Raw genomic sequence first — 17,360 nt, 5'->3', positions numbered from 1 at the left:
GTCTTCAACCCTCTAACACGAAACTTAGTTCCTGCTGTCAGCTAAGCTCAGGAGAGCTGTCTTTGTTTGGCACTTCCATACAATACTTCTTTAGTAATGAATGCAGGTTGGTCTTTTTTCCAGGGAACTTAAATTCATATTCTTACTTCTAGGAATTAGCAGTATTGCAGCAGGATTTTCTATCCTATCTATTCAAGATTAATGTTGTATCTTTCTACTCATTCAGCTCATACCTTTATTCTTTTTGAGGAGAATAAGTAATTATTTTATTTTGTTTTAATTACTAGACCCAAGATTGTCTTTGTGTGTTTTGGTGAATCTCTAATGCAGGAAATAACTGCAAAACAGAATTATACTATCTAAAAGGCATTTTCAATGGATGTCATATCTGTTTAATTCCTCAGTTATTGTCAAATCCTGCAATCCTGTGGTGTTCAGTTTCTACAACTATCTTCGGACCCACCCTTTGCTCATCCGAAGATACTTCAGCTCCCCAGAAGGAACTCTCGCCACCTTAGGTCTAAAAACTGAGAAAAGCTTTGTTGATAAAATTAATCTTATAGAAAGAAAATTATTCTTCACTACTGCAAATGCTCACTTTAAAGTGGGCTGCCCTGTACTAGCCCTTGAAGTCCTTTCCAAAATTCCTAAAATAAGAAAAAAGTCTACTGTAGCTGGAGAAAAAGATTCATCCAGTCCTTCAATCCAGACTGACGTTTCAGATTCCAAAGCCCTGCAGGATGGTGCTGGAAGTAGTGATATAGACTGGTCAAAACCCATTTCAACTTCCTTTGCTTTGGGGAGCACTGTAGAATCTTCAGCACAATTTGACTGGAGTCAACCAGCAGTAAAATTTGATGATGAGCCCCTTACTCTTGATTGGGGTGAAGACAAAAATGGATCAGATGAAGAAGACAAGGATGTTGGGATAATGATGAAAAAGTCTGATTCTAAGAGTGAAGATGAGAGGACCTCAGACACCAGCATGGCTCAAACACCGCATGGGGAGGTTTCTGAGGCAGGAGACACTGAGGTTGATGTTATTGCTGAGCAATTGAAATTCAGAGCCTGTTTGAAAATCCTTATGACTGAACTGAGGACTTTGGCTACAGGTTATGAAGTGGATGGAGGAAAGCTCAGATTTCAGCTGTACAACTGGCTGGAAAAAGAGATTGCTGCTATGCATGAAATATGCAACCACGACACAGGGGACAAAGACTACTGTAAAACATATACCAAAGTAAATGGGGATCTGCTTGACCCCGAAGATATTATGGATAAGCCAGACATTGGCTCGTATGAACGGCACCAGATCGAAAGACGCAGGTTACAGGCAAAGCGAGAACATGCTGAGAGAAGGAAGTGGTGGCTGCAGAAGAACCAAGCTCTTCTCAGGGTTTTCCTCAGTTATTGTAGTCTTCATGGGGCACAAGGTGGAGGTTTAGCATCTGTAAGGATGGAGCTGAAATTCTTGCTGCAGGAGTCACAGCAGGTAAAGCAAATTCAAAATTCATTTCTACTGACGAATGCGAACAGTTCTATACTGTCAGTTATGTCAAATGCATGCGTTTGTGCCTAGATAGTTTCTGGTAATGTTCTGTAAGTCTAATGGTCATGACAATTTTAATGTTCTTGGAGAAAGAATTTGCTATTTAAGTGTGCTGCATTTCCCAGTATGGATTATTTGGTTCTGAAGAATCTGCCATGTGACACTGAGGATCAAGCTACTTATGATTATGGAATATAAATGTTGCTGTTTTGTATTGTAGCTGCAGCGTTGCATGTGTTATTATGACATAGTTTTGGTCACAATTTCTAGGTACCTATATAAGAAATTAAATTCACACTTACTGAAATAAAACAAAATCTCATTCCTAGACCTCTACAGATCATGCAAAGGAACTAGAAGGAATGGGGTGTTAGCTTCAAGGCTCAACAAATAATATAAAGTCAGACAGGGTACTACTCACTTTACTCAGTTATAGCATTTTCTACATTTCATACAAAAAGGGATATTTTACAGCAAATGTTAAGTACTACACTGAGCTACAGCAAATAATCTGGTGCTGGGCAAGTCTTTCCACATGCTCTAGTCCTAGATTTCTCCAGTTTCAAACAGGGGCAACAGACAGCTGTTTTGGTGGTACTTGGCTTAGAATGTACATTAAAGAATTCTTTTAAGTTCTGTTTGTTTCCCCTTGAGAAACTCAGGTAAGTACAAATTTGGCTTTGTTCCTAAACTCAGACCAGTGACCAGTTGTACCAACTTGTGCTACTACAAGTACATTTTTAGCTAGTGTTTCTTAACAGATGATCGCCATGCTTCCTAATGAGCTACATGAAAATACTCTTCCTGCATTAAATCAAAATGTGCTCCAGCAAACATGGCTATCAAGTCTGAACCTTATAATTATTATAGTAAATAATAACTTGCTTTTGACAGTAAAATCTTGTCTGTACTGAGTAGACAGCGGTGGAAGAGGATAAATAATCTGAGAAATATATTTAAGATGTAAAATTATCTCCATTTTTTTTTCAAAGCAATGATTTTAAATACAATCTTTTCTTTTAAAACAGGAAACTACTGTAAAGCAACTCCAGTCTCCGCTTCCATTACCCACAACACTTCCACTGCTTTCTGCAAGCATAGCATCCACAAAAACTGTGATTGCTAATCCTGTGCTGTACTTAAACAACCACATCCATGATATACTTCACACTATTGTGCAGATGAAATCACCACCACATCCTAATGTTGAAGATGTCAAGGTAATTCATAGCTTTAATCTAAGGCCTAATGTTTGATGAAATGGAAAGATAGCAGGAAAAGATAGGAATTAGCACAGGGTGAGTTTAGGAAAGTATACTTTTTTAACAGTTGGACAGTACCATTTTCTTCACACTGTGGATTTTATTGAACTTTCCAAGAAATCCTTGCATTTCCTCTTTTTAAGAACTGGACTGTTTTTGTTGCATTGTGAGGCAAAACCAGTTATTTTGTTACTCCTGGAGACTAATGGAATTTATAAGCACATAACTGAGGTAAGGAAAGAGATTTTAGATAAAACTATTATATCATGACTACACAATCTTTTTTGTATTTTATGTATATTGAGTAGGTATTGCTACATTGAACTGCAGTGTTATATAGTACAGCTTCCAGGAACCATTCCATCAAATTCATTGTCATAACAGGAGGTGCTTAATTGCTGCTTCAGTATGCTCATTTACTGTGGCTGTTCTGTATTAGAATCAAGTTAATTATCTTGACATAATACTAGAAGGTGTTGACTGCCATCAAATTATCTTGAACAAATAGTTGTGATTTTCTAAGCACTGTACTGTAAACTTAAAGTAACATTCAGTTACTATTTCTTGCACTTGCTTTAAAACTAGGACAGTCTTGCAGAACACATTTCCAATACCCTTTAGAAAGAAATGTATATTACTCACCTTTTATATAAAACATATAGCTCATTGGTTCTCTTTATTTTAGGTGTACACACTTCATTCTTTAGCAGCTTCTCTTTCTGCATCCATTTATCAAGCACTATGTGACAGCCACAGCTACAGGTAAAGAGGGAAGTTTTCATATAGTCCTACATTTGCAGTATACTTTGTGCAACCTAAATGGAAATTCTTCCTGCATGTGAATTAAAAAGGGATTAAATGTTTGTTAATGGGTAAAGATACTTTTACACATTAAACATTGCTAACTTTGATATGCCCAATCAATTTTACACAGATAAAATAACAACAACCATTCAGGGTTTTTCAGTAAACAGTAGGAAAATATGATGTCACTCTCACTTGGGATACTCACTTTCTCATCAGAAAAAAATTTATTTGTATGCAGCAGTCAAACAGAAGCAAATCAGTTTACTGGGATGGTTTATCAAGGACTGCTTTTGAGTGATCGACGCAGACTGAGGACAGAAAGCATCGAAGAGCACGCAACTCCAAGCTCATCTCCTGCTCAGTGGCCTGGTGAGACTAAAATAAGGTTACTTTTAGCTCCACTGGGCCAGCTCATGTGCCAGAATTATTTCACTGTCCTGTATGAGAGATTAAATAGTGGATAATCAATGACATATGTTTCTAACTTAATTCTCAAAATAGTAACAGCCTTTCATTTCTTCATGTATCAAAACAAATAAAGATAAACTTTGTATGTGGCAAACATCTTGCTTGAAGAAGAGATGATGATCTTTAGGATAAATGACAATGACACTTTGTCACCCCAAAATGTTTTCCTCCAGTCTGCCTAACCCCTTAGCAATGCTACCTCCATTGTCTCCACAGTACTGTCCTACATGTATGCTGTACTTGGTATAGCTGTCAAAGCAGCTAATTCTGATGTACAAGCATAAACTGTGGAAATGGTGCAGGAATTTCATAGGCACACTGAACTGCCCATAGTATATGCAGAGAAGTGCATTGCAAAAGTCCCAGACCCAAGAAGGCCTTTTATAATTTTGATCTTTTTGATTTTAAGGAAACTGTTAATAGGATGTTTCATCTGAATAAAAGCATCATGTGGCTACTAGTGTTTACCATAAAGTGTAGAGGTAAAACATTTCCTTTTTGTCCATTTGTCCTCCTACTCATTTAATCCCAGAATTTTTCCTCTTTGCAGGTGTGAGTTCACTTATCAACCTCTTAAGTTCAGCTCAGGATGAAGACCAACCAAAGCTGAACATCCTGCTGTGTGAAGCTGTTGTAGCCGTGTACCTGAGCCTGCTGATCCACGCCCTGGCCACCAACTCGTGTAACGAGCTGTTCCGGCTGGCGGCGCACCCGCTCAACAGCCGCATGTGGGCTGCTGTCTTTGGAGGGGGAGTCAAGCTGCTCGTGAAACCCCGCAGGCAGTCTGAGAACATCCCAGGTACGCTGCTCCCTAAAGGTCACGCTAATGGTGTGCATTTTGTGCCTCTTCTGGTAGGAGAACCATCCTTCCTTTTAAAGAACAGAATTTAAGAAACTACCGGCAAGAAAACACGTTAACGAAAAAGCTGAAACAAATAACAGCCTCACAGTTGTCCTTTGTAATGGTATACAGCACATTTTGAATTTGTATTAAAACTGTATAGTTATTATAGTAATAATAGGAATTGTAGGTGCTTATCTATAACATTTTTCAGGAATTTCAGCCATTATTTTTAGGGGAAAAAAAACCCGGGGTGATATAAATCAGTGTTAATATCTATGGAGTTTTAATGGGAGATGAGTGTTGTTTTTTAATGACTGCAGTAAGTAGGAAACAATATTTCTGAAATCAGTTTATATTGCAAGGTAAAATTTCACCTAGCACAAGACCACAGAGAAGAAATAACAACTTCCATCTGGCAGAAAGCAGCTCATGCATGTGTAAGCTCCAACTAAACCCATGATTTTTCAAAGATGAACAAGTGTTACTATGCTGCATGAGGAAAAGCAAAAGTGGAGATTGAATTCAGACTCTCAAGACAAAGACAGATACAACCATTTGTGATAAACTTTAGCAATACTGAAAATCACATCACACAGACTTTTAAATCACCAATAGGCTTGAAACTTATGCAAAAATTAGACATTCTCTCTCCAGAATATAAAACCAAACAGTAATGAGGCATTGCACCATTACAAGTATGCACAACAGGTATCTGTCATTCATGAGATAAGTTAAACTCATTTAGGGCAATTATTTTCATAAGGTAATAGCATAAAAACTTCTGTACGTTGTGTTCATTTGAGATGTATTCTGTTTTCCTTTAACCTTCAAGCTGCTACAGCTTCTGATGTTTCAGAGGATGGTAACGAAGGTTTGTAAAGACTTGCAGTGTAGATGAGTGTTGGTAGTGGCTTTTTTGGACAAACAGAATAGCTTTTAAATACCTAGCTCCCTTGTAATAAAGTAAGTGTAATATTCAATGTTGCCAGGCCAATAACACTTTGAAAAACAAATTCCACATTAATATTTTGGTTACTATTAAGGCATTTTAAATCATAACCCTCGCAGGTAGACTTCAATTGTCAAAAAGTCTGTCTTTCTATTCAGATATTTTCTTTGCTACCCTAAGAATTCCTTGGTTTATATTTGAGTATCTGCTAGTTGTGCAGCATACTGTTTAGTGATATTTTACATATTCCATTATTTCTCAACAAAGTTTCTGAGTTTCCCTATTTCTTTCTTGAGAAATTTTTCAGGTAAAAGACTTTTTAAAAGCTACATCTCCTAAGAACTTAATCCACTATGTAAATGTAAAATGTATTTTTCAAAATATATCCAACTGAATGCCACAGTTATTGAATTTATCATAATGAAACTTTTTTATGATTGCACTTACTTTATTTAGGCTGGCTTTGATTCAAAATGAGTAGAAATTAGTACTAATAACAGTGGTGTTAGTTGCTTCAGTTATAAAATACAGACATTTTAAAGATGCAGTATTAATATCAGCTTTTTTAATTACCTGAATTTAGCACCTCCTCTTCCATCAGAAGAAATGGATAAACACCGCCGTCGGTTCAACATGAGAATGCTGGTGCCAGGAAGACCAGTAAAAGACAGCAATGTGCCACCACCTGTACCTGCAGAAAGACCCTCTTACAAAGAAAAGTTTATTCCTCCAGAACTCAGCATGTGGGACTATTTTATGGCAAAGGTAATTGAAAATTCCATTAAGTTTTAAAGGAAAAAATAAAGTGAAAGTTTTGAGCAGTCTCAGTAGTAAGATGCAGAATATTATCCTGATGATAAAGAGCCTACAAGTCTATTACTTCACTTTCAAGACATGCCTCTTGTCAGTAATGGTGATTAACACTTTCCCCCCTCTCTAATTACTTGTATTTCTAGGGGCATTGACTTAGAGGTTAAATTGCTGTCATTTAAACTCTATGGGAGTCATAAGTGAAGTCAGAGAAGAGATGAGAATATTGTTTTTATACAGACTTCTGCTTTGCATTGCAGCCCTTTCTCCCTTTATCAGACAGTGGTGTTATATATGATTCTGATGAAAGCATTCACAGTGATGAGGAAGAGGACGATGCTTTCCTCTCTGATGTTCAGATCCAGGAACACACTGATGCCAATTCTTACAGGTCAGCAGAAATTGTCACTATTTTAGAATAATTTTGTCAAATGCCTGCCTTTGCTTCCAAATTCGAAAAAACTTAGGGATCTTCTGCACCATCCAACATAATTGAAGCAATTTTAGTACTGTGGGCAGACTTGTCTATGGCAATGGGATTACAGAAATTACAAATTCTCATCAATAAGATGAGATAAGAGTTCCTCATTTACTTGCCAGAAAACAGGGATTAGGAAGTTAAAGTTGTGTGGTTTGCAGTTTTTTGGGGAGGGGAAAAGAACTGAGAAACACCCATTTTCATTTTTAAGGCTCAAAATAATGTAGCACAATGCCAGCTCTAGAATAATGGTTTAGACTGCTGATTCAAGCATGTAGTTTTTCAATGAGGTGCAGGTTAAATAAAACCTTTTTACAGTGTTTTTCTAACCTGTGTACTCACTTGAAAAAGAAAAATGCTCTGTAGATAACTCTTAATAGTTTTTTAACATGACTAAATCTATTCTTTTTATGCAGCTGGGCTCTTCTACATCTGACAATGGTAAAATTAGTTCTGCACAACATTAAAAACTTCTTTCCCATTGCTGGTCTGGAATTCACCGGTATGCTAAATCCTGCTTTACCTTTTATTTTTCTGTATATATGACTTTCTGTCAGACTTCATGTTTTAATTCTAACTTTAAAATTAAAATAATTAAATATATTATTTATTACAATTGCCAACATGTATATTTCCTTTCAAATTTTTTTTATGGTTATGTTATTATGGGGATTTTATATTCACTGTAGCTTAATTTTTTTTTTTCTCTGAGCCTTACTTCATTAATATTTCTGTTTAGATCTGCCTGTAACATCTCCATTGGGCATTGCTGTAATAAAAAATTTAGAACACTGGGAACAGATTCTTCAAGATAGAATGGACCAGTTTGAAGGCCCACCTCCAAACTACATCAATACTTACCCCAGTGACCTGGGTGTAGGGGCAGGACCAGCTATTCTCCGCAATAAAGCCATGATTGAACCTGAGAACACACCATTCAAGTAAGTCTTTTTTTCCTAGCAAAAGCACATTCTTTGATCACAGAAATTCTAAAGAGCATTTCCTCCTCATGTTAAACAGCCAAACAAGATTGTCTAGCTCTTAGGTCTAGTGGCCAATGTTTTACAGAAACCATTTTCCCACATCCCTTTGTTCATTCTTATGCAGCTGCCTGTCTCCTGCAGCAGCCTTTACTTCCTCTGCTGCACTTCTCACAGCTGCAACAAGAAAGGTAAATGAGGAAAGAACAGAGGTTGTAGGAATCAAGGGCAGTGGCTGCTGCTGGGAACACCCTATTCAACCTGTTTTACTATTCCTTCAGTAGCAGTTGTCTCTCACTCTATTCCAGCAGCAGGAGAGTTATATAATACATGCAGATGTCTGTGGGAGGAGAAAGACAGTTGTACTAAGGTCCTTTTAAAGCTAATCCTCTTGTGTTTAGACAGTGTCGTGCCTGGAGGTGTCTGTAAATGCAGATAGTGAACTGTGTTTTCAACTCAAAAATAGCTTGCTTTTCTCAATATATTAAACTACAACTGAGTCAACAATGCAAAAGGAGTCAGCAGTGCCCTGGCAGCTAGGAAGGCCAAGTGTGTCCTGGGGGCATCAGGGCCAGCACAGGCAGCCAGGCAAGGGAGGGGATTGTCCTGCTCTGCTCTGGGGCAGCCTCACCTCTAGTGCTGGGGCAGTTTTGGTGCCACAATATAATACGGATATAAAACTATTAGAGAGCACCCAAAGGAGGGCAATGAAGATGGTGAAGGGTCTGGAGGAGAAGCTGTGTGAGGAGCAGCTGAGGGCACTGGGTCTGTTCAGCCTGGAGGAGACCAACTCACTGCAGGTACAGCTTCCTTGTGAGGGGAAGAGGAGGGGCAGGCACTGATCTCTGGTCCCTGGTGACAGTGACAGGACCTGAGGGAATGAATGGCCTGAAGCTGTGTCAGTGGAGGCTTAGGTGTGTAACTAGAAAAAGCTTCTTCACCCAGGAGGTGGCTGGGCACTGGAGCAGGCTCCCTGGGGAGGTGGGCGCAGCACCACCAACAAAGTTCCAAAGTATTTGGTCAACACTCTCAGGCACACAGTGGAATTGTTAGATTTGAGTTAGACTTCAGTGATCCTTGTGGGTCCCTTCTAACTCAGGATACTCTGTGTTTCTTTCTTTCTTCTGTTTTATGCAGATCAAAAGATTACTCAGCTCTTCCAGCAAAAAGGCTCTGGCATTTTCTTGTGAAACAAGAACTTCTTCAGGAGACTTTTATAAGATATATATTCACAAAGAAAAGAAAGCAGAGTGAGGTAAAGAAAGGATGTAACTTTTTTTTTTTCAAAACAAAGCTCAATTATAACTGTTCCTCAGTCTCCTCAGTATTTAATTTTTCTTTCCATTTTTCATTGACATTTCAGTTTCTCTCATTTAACAATGTTTAGATTTTTTTCAAAATCAACATGACTGCCATGTTGTTGACTGGGATATCAACTGAACCAAATATTTTTAAACAAGACATATTTCACCTTTATGTATTGGAATACTATCCTAATAAACAGAAGATTTGCAATAACAGTAATAAGCAAAGAAAATTTGAAAATTCTTTCTTTTTTTGGTGTGTCATACTGAAAAAGAAATTTAAATGTGCTATTCATTTGTGTATATGTATATATGCATGAGTAATATATACATATAAAGGTAATATTATATAGTAATATATAATATGGGGCTTCACAAATTGTACCAGTTACAACTGCTATGTTCTAACTGAAAATTTAAGCAAACACATAAATGTCATGGGAAATAAGTATATTATTTAATATCTTTTAGAATTCCTGTAAGTATGGAGTTTGTGTGTGTATTACTCTTCCATTTATTTACTATATCATACATTTTGTGTTCATCTAGGAGGCATTACATTTTAAGTGAGTTTGTTTAGACTCCTGTCTTAGTTTCTGTGCCTTTTATAAAAAGTTAAAAATACATTTGTCATCATTTACTGACAGAGTGGCCTTTAAAATCTAGTTTGGAATGTTTCATTCTTTTTTTATATTTGTTTGTGCATGTGTTTTGTGTTTGTGACTGTGTGATGTTATGTAGTCTGTAGAAGATCGTGTGGAGCAGGTCAAACAAAACTGCGTAGCAGAAGATCACAAAAACAAGGTAGTATCCCTTCTCCCAAACCTCTAGCACATTCTTAAAAGTTCTGTGGAACTGGCTTTTCTTTTCTAATGTGACTAACAGAAGCTGTGTGTTCTGTGTAGTCTGTGTGACAGGCTTTTAATCCATGAACTAACTTCGGATGTCCTGATAATTGGGATGAGTGAACACCTTGTAAATAGTGTTGCACACACAACTTTGTGTTTCTTACACTCAAATATCACTTTTGGCTACTAGAACACCAAAGAGTATGAGAAGTCTAAAGTTTAGCTACTGAAACAATGCTAAGGCCACTGAACTTTTCTTGCATGAATTTTGTATAGATTTTTGCACTCTGAATGTATCACTAAAAAATGCATTTTCACACTAATTGAAGTTTTTTATAAATGTTTTGTAGGTTGAAGCAGATCTTGGATACCCTGGAGGAAAAGCAAAAATCATTCACAAAGAATCAGATATGATAATGGCATTTGCAGTTAACAAGGTAAGCCTCAAATACTACAAGAAATGTAATAAAAGATCTTAATTATAGTTAGTATAAATTTTGTATTTGTGCTGCATAGGCAAACAGCAATGAAATTGTTTTGGCATCTACACATGATGTTCAAGAACTTGATATTTCAGCTCTGCTGGCTGCTCAGTCATTTATATGGATTGGGGAAGAATATGACAGAGAGTCTAAAAGGTAGGATTGTTTCTTTGTGGTTATATTAATAAGAGTATTGATTTTTTTCTGAGGCTGTATCTATATTACCTGTGTAAGCACAAATGGAGCACACAAAAACCATTATTTACTCTTTTTCAGTAGGTTTCAGATTGCTTTGCGAGTGAGGGAAAGCAAGAGAACAATTACTGTCTTTAGGAATGTGTGCACTGCACAGTGAAGTGAAATCCCATGTGGTGCATAAGATAATGAAGGAAGTGCTAGCTTGAACACCCTGCAGTTCCCTTGCATCAGTGCAGTGTGGAGGGCAGCTGTGGTAGCTGATGCTGGATGTTCTGTCCCCTCCATTCCTGTGCTGAGAGCTGTGAGTGCATCAGCTGCAGCGAGCACTCCTCTGTACCAGCTCCCTGCACACACAGGTCAGGGGCAGCCCAACAATATTCTCCTCAAGGAAGCTTATATTCTTGTACTGAAATCATCTCTTGAGATTAAACATGGATAGATTTGGGGCTCGTGGATAGAATTTGTATTGCATAAGTGCAGGAACTATCAATTTATAGCCTCATTATTGTCACTTCCTCTACCCACTGTCATTAAGCTCTTGACAAATAATTAAAGATTATTAGGAGCAAAGAAGTTTTTGCTTAAAGCAGAACTGCTCTTTTACAGTTCCGACGACGTTGACTTCCGTGGTTCTACCACAACGCTGGCTCCTTCAAGTGCACCCTCATTTGGAGTGAGTCAGATCCAGCCATCTCCATCCATGCCCTGGCTAGGCACTGGGCAAACCAGCACTGGAGCTGGTGTGGTGAGTACTTCTGTGTGTGCAGCTCAGGAGAGCAGGTGTTTATCATCTGTTTTTACTAGAGAGACCTAGTGTGCATTAATTATCATATGCCAATCCAGTATTGACATAAAAGGCCAACAGCAACCAAGACCTGGCCAAAAAGAAGGCAAAACTAAGCATTTTCTCATATACTATGGCACAGAATAATTGTGATATAGAAAATAACGGGTCAGTCTGGGTGGTTTATTGTGGGAAATAGTAAAGGTAAGAACACTTTCAGAAAGCTGGGAAAGCAGGCCTTAGAAACAGAGAGTGAATTAGAGCTGGCTGCAGCTGCAAAGTCTGAAAGTAGAAAAGTTACAATAGTACAGCAAGCAAGGACTTCAAACAATAATTTAAGTATTAGGCTTGGCCAAGATAGACCTTAAGACTGCAGAAAATATGCTTAGCAAGATAGTAGAAGGTTTTAAGCTTAATAATAAAGTATTGTGTCTTGTTAATAGAAAGCATACAAGCAAGCATTGTGTGAAGCACGTGTACATGTGCTTTTAGAGATTGGCTAGAATAATTGTCTGTAAGCTTTAGCAATATGCTGTTGGCTAGAAAGTTTTTTAAATGCTCTGTAGTAAAGAAATCTGTGGCTGTTGCTGGCAAGACATGAGCTGTTGCCATCTGCCAATTGTCTCAACTGTGTAATGAGACTGGTCCTTCAATAAAGCTCAAGAAATGTATCCCAGCAGTCTCATCCTGTTTGTGAAAAACCACCAACAGTTTTCTTTCTTATGGGAATTTTGATGTAGGACCACTCAAATAATGTTAGCTTAATAGATTTTTTTTAACTAGGGGACACTTACATGTAATAGTATACACAAAATTGATTAGTGTGTTTGTCTTTTTCAAAATTATTTTAATTTTTCTTTGTTTCATATAAAGCTGATTAAAAGAAATCTGAATAACGTCAAGAGAATGGCTTCACATCCAGTCCATCAGTATTGTAAGTGAATCATTAGTATGTAATTTGTAGTTTTTACAAAATACTATACTATTAATGATCATCTTTTAATCTTAGATCTTACAGGAGCACAAGACGGAAGTGTCCGAATGTTTGAGTGGACAAGGCCACAGCAGCTGGTGTGCTTCCAGCAGGCTGGGAATGCCAGGGTGACAAGGATGTATTTCAATGCCCAGGGAAATAAGGTAAGTACAACATCTGGGGTTTTGGGGGGTTGGAGTTTTTATTCATAAGGAAACGTTTGGTTGTGCTGTGACCTCTAAAGCAGTTTTACTGCTGCCATGCAGAACTCCTAGGATACCCTAGAACAATGATATTGTGTTGTGCATTTTGGCTGCATGTGGGAGCTTTGTAATAAACCCTGACCCTTATTCTGCTTTCTTGTCTCTCAGCTCCACACTGCTATCCCATATCCTATTGCCACATTTTCACACCATGTGGTGACCTTTTTAAATTAAATATTTTTTAAAAAACTATGGAGATTCCTTATTTTTTAGATGCACACTTGTATCAATAATAGAATCATTAAGGCTGGAAAAGACCCCCAAGATCATCAAGTCATTATAGGCACAGGTCTTCAAGAAGTGCCTCCCTCTTTGCATTCTGGCCAAGATAAAGTTTTCACAGAATGCAATACCTAGAAGAACGTGGAAGACTAGGATAATTCAGGCCATGAGTTGAAGGCTGTGAGTGTACTCCACTAGAGTGGAGAGCAGAAAGAGTGCAAAAAGACATGCTTTGGCCAGAAGTGACTCTTTGAGGGATATGAAATCCAGCAAGAAGAGTAGAGAAAGAAATTGGGAGGAATACCCACGTTTTCATTTTTTCATGTTGCCTGCTCTATTTTAAAAGGTCTTGTCTGCATTTTTACTGGCAAAATATTTCACTTCATTATAGTTAAAAGCTATAAAATGTGAATTAAAGGTTTGGGCATGACTGTACATAGCTATAAAACATCAAAGGTGAAATAGCTGGAAATATAAAGTATCTCTCAGCATATCTATTTTCAGGTGGCATAGAATGTCATTTAAACTTATCCTAAAATTTACTATAAAAATGTGTTTTGATTGTGCTTTGAGATATTGCAATCTTACCATTATGTGGGAATCAATCTTAAGTCAGAAATTAAGATGTACTTGTTGTTGCTGTGCTTCACGTGAAGGTCAGTTGGGCAGGATTTGTGAAATCCAACTAAAAAGAGAAAATATGAAAAGTATTTCTAAATATTTCTAAAATTATTTTGTAAAATACTTACAGAACATGCTGCATAGAATATACAATATTAAATGTTATTCATTTTGGTTAATAAATATAGCTCACTCATCTTACCATTCATGACTACAATCTTTCCACAATTGTTGTTATCATGCTTTTATGGCATGCTATCATGCATCTTACTTTTTTAAACATTTTCAAGTAGAGTCATGGAGTAATGATGCCTTTGTTAGCTTTAGCATCTAACATTAGGATTTGAAATATAAGCTTCCATGCTTTCTGCATTTCCAGAAAAGAAGTGAGTATGCAGGAGAGCATCAGTCATTAAGTAATCATTAAACAATCAGCACTGAACTCACTTGGCTTCTAAACCAGTTTTGGGTATTTTTGTCTTGACAATCATTGTTATTGATATTCAATTTGCAGGGGAAGGTTTGGTGGTTCAGGTGGCTTTTTCCCTGAAGTCAGCAGTTTACTGACATGAAGCATCCAGTAACCACCATGCCATGCTAATAAATGCAGTTTATTCCTTACAGTGTGGTGTTGCTGATGGTGAAGGTTTTCTAAGTATTTGGCAAGTAAACCAAACCACCTCAAATCCTAAGCCCTACCTGGTAAGTAAACAGAATTTTTTTACTGTTTTTATTATTATTGTAGAGAAAAGCAAAGTCTTTGAAACTTGAGACAGACCCAGAGCATATGACTTTAATGAGACATATTTGATTTTGCTGCTTTTTAATTGGCACACTTCATCAAAACAACTGCAGAGTTTCAATGAGCTTTGCAAAATCAATTGCACCACAACCATAAGCTACAGTGTAATTACAAATACTCCTTCAACATTGCCTGTGTTTAAATTAATAATCAGAGCCACAACTAATGACTATAACCCCAAAACCTAGTAAAAATACACTCTTCAATACATTTTACTGCTTCTTAACATGAAGACCATGCTTAATTTAAAACTCAGGCTGTTGTCATGCACTATACTGCAGATTTGTTCTTTGTCACTTATTGTAGTATTTTTCATTTTATACTGGATTTTAGTCCATTGATCCATTCTCAGTTTCAAACTGTCAGTTTTTAAGCTTTGTTTCAAAGACTCTATGTTTTGCTATCACTGACATCAGACTGACAGTAGTTACTTTTGATGCAAATAACAACTGGTAAGATTGCACTTTTCTGTTTGTTTTGTTTTTAATAGAGTTGGCAGTGCCACAGTAAAACCACAAGTGACTTTGCATTTATAACCTCCTCAAGTCTAGTTGCTACATCGGGACAATCCAATGATAACAGGTGTGTTTAAAGAAACAATGAAGAATTTCAAAACTACTTTTTCATCTCCCTTAACTTGCTAAGCTCTTGGGCATTAATGTGTGGCTGACATTTTAAGGCTCATTGTTCTAAGTTTTATTACTGCTTGAACTTGCCGGATAATTTCTTTGAATATCATTTCTTCAATTGCTTGTTTCCAAAGTTTTGTTTGTGTGAGGAGTGGTCAATAATTAACCAGTTTTTTCAGGTTGTATTCCCAATGCAACTACTTTGACATGATGCTGTTGCTGGGGGTAAAAATCTGTTCAGCAAAGCAAGATAATTCTTTTTCTCTGAAAAGAATAACTATAATTATTTGACACAACCTTTGATAAGTGCACATTTAAAGAGTAGAAGGTATAGTTCCACTAAGAAGCATAAAAGAGCAAAGAAAATTATTAAAACTCTTAGTTCTTTGCAAATGCTCTCCAATGTCTGCAGAATGTTCACTTCTGCCTTCTAGACTGACATAAAATGTGAGCACTTTTGAAGTCATGTCACCCCATGAGTCACTTGGCAATAGGCCATAATAATTTTGGTTTTCTTCTCCCTCAGAAATGTGTGCCTCTGGGACACCTTGGTTTCATCTAGTAACAGTCTTATACATGGTAAGTACTGTGGTGAAAATTAAACCTCTGCTTCTTACTGACTAAGGAAATACAGCTTGTGTGTGTAGTTGGGACAAGGGGAAAACCTTGTACTGGGGAGCAGATCCCAGTTTGTGTTGCACAAACAGAATTGCACCTGGTTCTGCATGGTTCTGCATGTTCTCTACCATGATGTTAATATGCTCTATATGGAAAAGTATGAAGGAAGAACATCATAGAATGGTTTGGGTTGGAAGGGACATTAAAAATCACCTTTCCACTCCCCTTGCCATGGGGCAAGACCAGGTTGCTCAAGATCAGCTAAACTTTTTCTAAATCAGGAATTTATCTGAACTTCATATAATGAATTTTATATTTTCTCAAATTGTAAATTCAGGTATGACCCTGTATTCTAAAGTAACTTAGACTGCATATCATGCTTTCATGTGCATTAGATCTAGGTATTTCTTATGAGAGCACTAGGCTGTCAGCTGATAAGACATTACCCATATGAAGGAATGTGTCTGCAAAGATAGGAAATATTCAGGTAGCAATTTATAGAAGAAAGGCATTTTAAGATTGAGAGCTACTTACAGTTTCAAATCTATTCTGACATCCTTCTTCTTCAGCCTTCACTTGTCATGACCATGGTGCCACAGTACTTCAGTATGCACCCAAGCATCAACTGCTCATTTCTGGAGGTAGGAAGGGATATATCTACATCTTTGACATCAGACAGAGGCAAATCCTATTCACCTTCCAAGCACACGAGTCAGCTGTTAAGGCCCTTGCACTGGATCCTTCCGAGGACTACTTTGTTACAGGCTCTGCTGAAGGCAACATGAAGGTAAGGCATGGAGGGGCTGGCTTCTGGGGGAGGGTGTTTGGCTGGAGAAGTGTACTATCTTAAATAGCCAGATAAATGCAGTAACAAAACAAAAACAATCCTCAAAACCCCAAACCTACACTTGATGTATAGCCTGCTTGCTTTACATTTATTCTGTAAACTGAAATGTACTGCTAGGCTTCTAAAGCAAGTAGGTTTTTTCTTCCACTAAAGAATAGTTGTCTTAAGGTTGTGAGACTGATTTTAAGTGGATGAAGCAAAGTGCACGGTTCTGAAATCTTACCTTTGTCTTTCTCTCACTTAAAAATATTCTGGCTTTGCTGCTGGACAGTTCTTTGTACACAGGGGGCGCTCAGCGACTTCAACATTGTGTAAAGTTTCTGTATCGCCAAGTTCTATTTTTTTATCCTGATGCTGTAGCCCCAGACAGCTACTGAGAGGTCAGAGTAGCAAGAAACAAACACCAACATGAAAACAAATGAACAAAACAAGCAAACAAACACACACACACAAAAAAAAAAAAAACCACCACAGAAATACAGTCTCTGTTTTAAGGGCCATTTTTCCTGTACACTAAGGGAAGGAAATGCAACATGGTAAAGGGAAGGTGAATACAGTTTCTTCCCTCTTCTGGATGACTGCTTTGCAGGGGCTTTCATGGCCTGGCCTTGCTGAGGCTCCT

At 37.5% G+C, this 17,360-nt stretch overlaps 1 protein-coding gene across 1 annotated transcript in view; it reads left to right on the top strand.

The window, feature by feature from the left end:
- DMXL2 (Dmx like 2) overlaps window positions 1–17,360 on the top strand; it is a 48,394-nt gene that overhangs the window by 29,144 nt on the left and 1,890 nt on the right. Inside the window, exons 24-43 of the mRNA XM_041418537.1 lie at window positions 405–1,492; window positions 2,578–2,769; window positions 3,497–3,573; window positions 3,857–3,987; window positions 4,637–4,885; window positions 6,463–6,644; window positions 6,950–7,080; window positions 7,584–7,669; window positions 7,907–8,108; window positions 9,285–9,402; window positions 10,193–10,255; window positions 10,650–10,736; window positions 10,816–10,937; window positions 11,586–11,724; window positions 12,637–12,697; window positions 12,773–12,900; window positions 14,467–14,544; window positions 15,135–15,226; window positions 15,800–15,852; window positions 16,461–16,678. Of these exons, the coding sequence (XP_041274471.1) occupies window positions 405–1,492; window positions 2,578–2,769; window positions 3,497–3,573; window positions 3,857–3,987; window positions 4,637–4,885; window positions 6,463–6,644; window positions 6,950–7,080; window positions 7,584–7,669; window positions 7,907–8,108; window positions 9,285–9,402; window positions 10,193–10,255; window positions 10,650–10,736; window positions 10,816–10,937; window positions 11,586–11,724; window positions 12,637–12,697; window positions 12,773–12,900; window positions 14,467–14,544; window positions 15,135–15,226; window positions 15,800–15,852; window positions 16,461–16,678 (3,497 nt within the window). The remainder of the gene's footprint in view (window positions 1–404; window positions 1,493–2,577; window positions 2,770–3,496; window positions 3,574–3,856; window positions 3,988–4,636; window positions 4,886–6,462; window positions 6,645–6,949; window positions 7,081–7,583; window positions 7,670–7,906; window positions 8,109–9,284; window positions 9,403–10,192; window positions 10,256–10,649; window positions 10,737–10,815; window positions 10,938–11,585; window positions 11,725–12,636; window positions 12,698–12,772; window positions 12,901–14,466; window positions 14,545–15,134; window positions 15,227–15,799; window positions 15,853–16,460; window positions 16,679–17,360) is intronic.

This window comes from Onychostruthus taczanowskii, unplaced genomic scaffold (assembly GCF_017590055.1).
Source record: "Onychostruthus taczanowskii isolate IOZ18803 unplaced genomic scaffold, ASM1759005v1 scaffold6, whole genome shotgun sequence".
Lineage (NCBI taxonomy): Eukaryota > Metazoa > Chordata > Aves > Passeriformes > Passeridae > Onychostruthus > Onychostruthus taczanowskii.
This window is presented reverse-complemented; position numbering and strand designations above follow the sequence as displayed.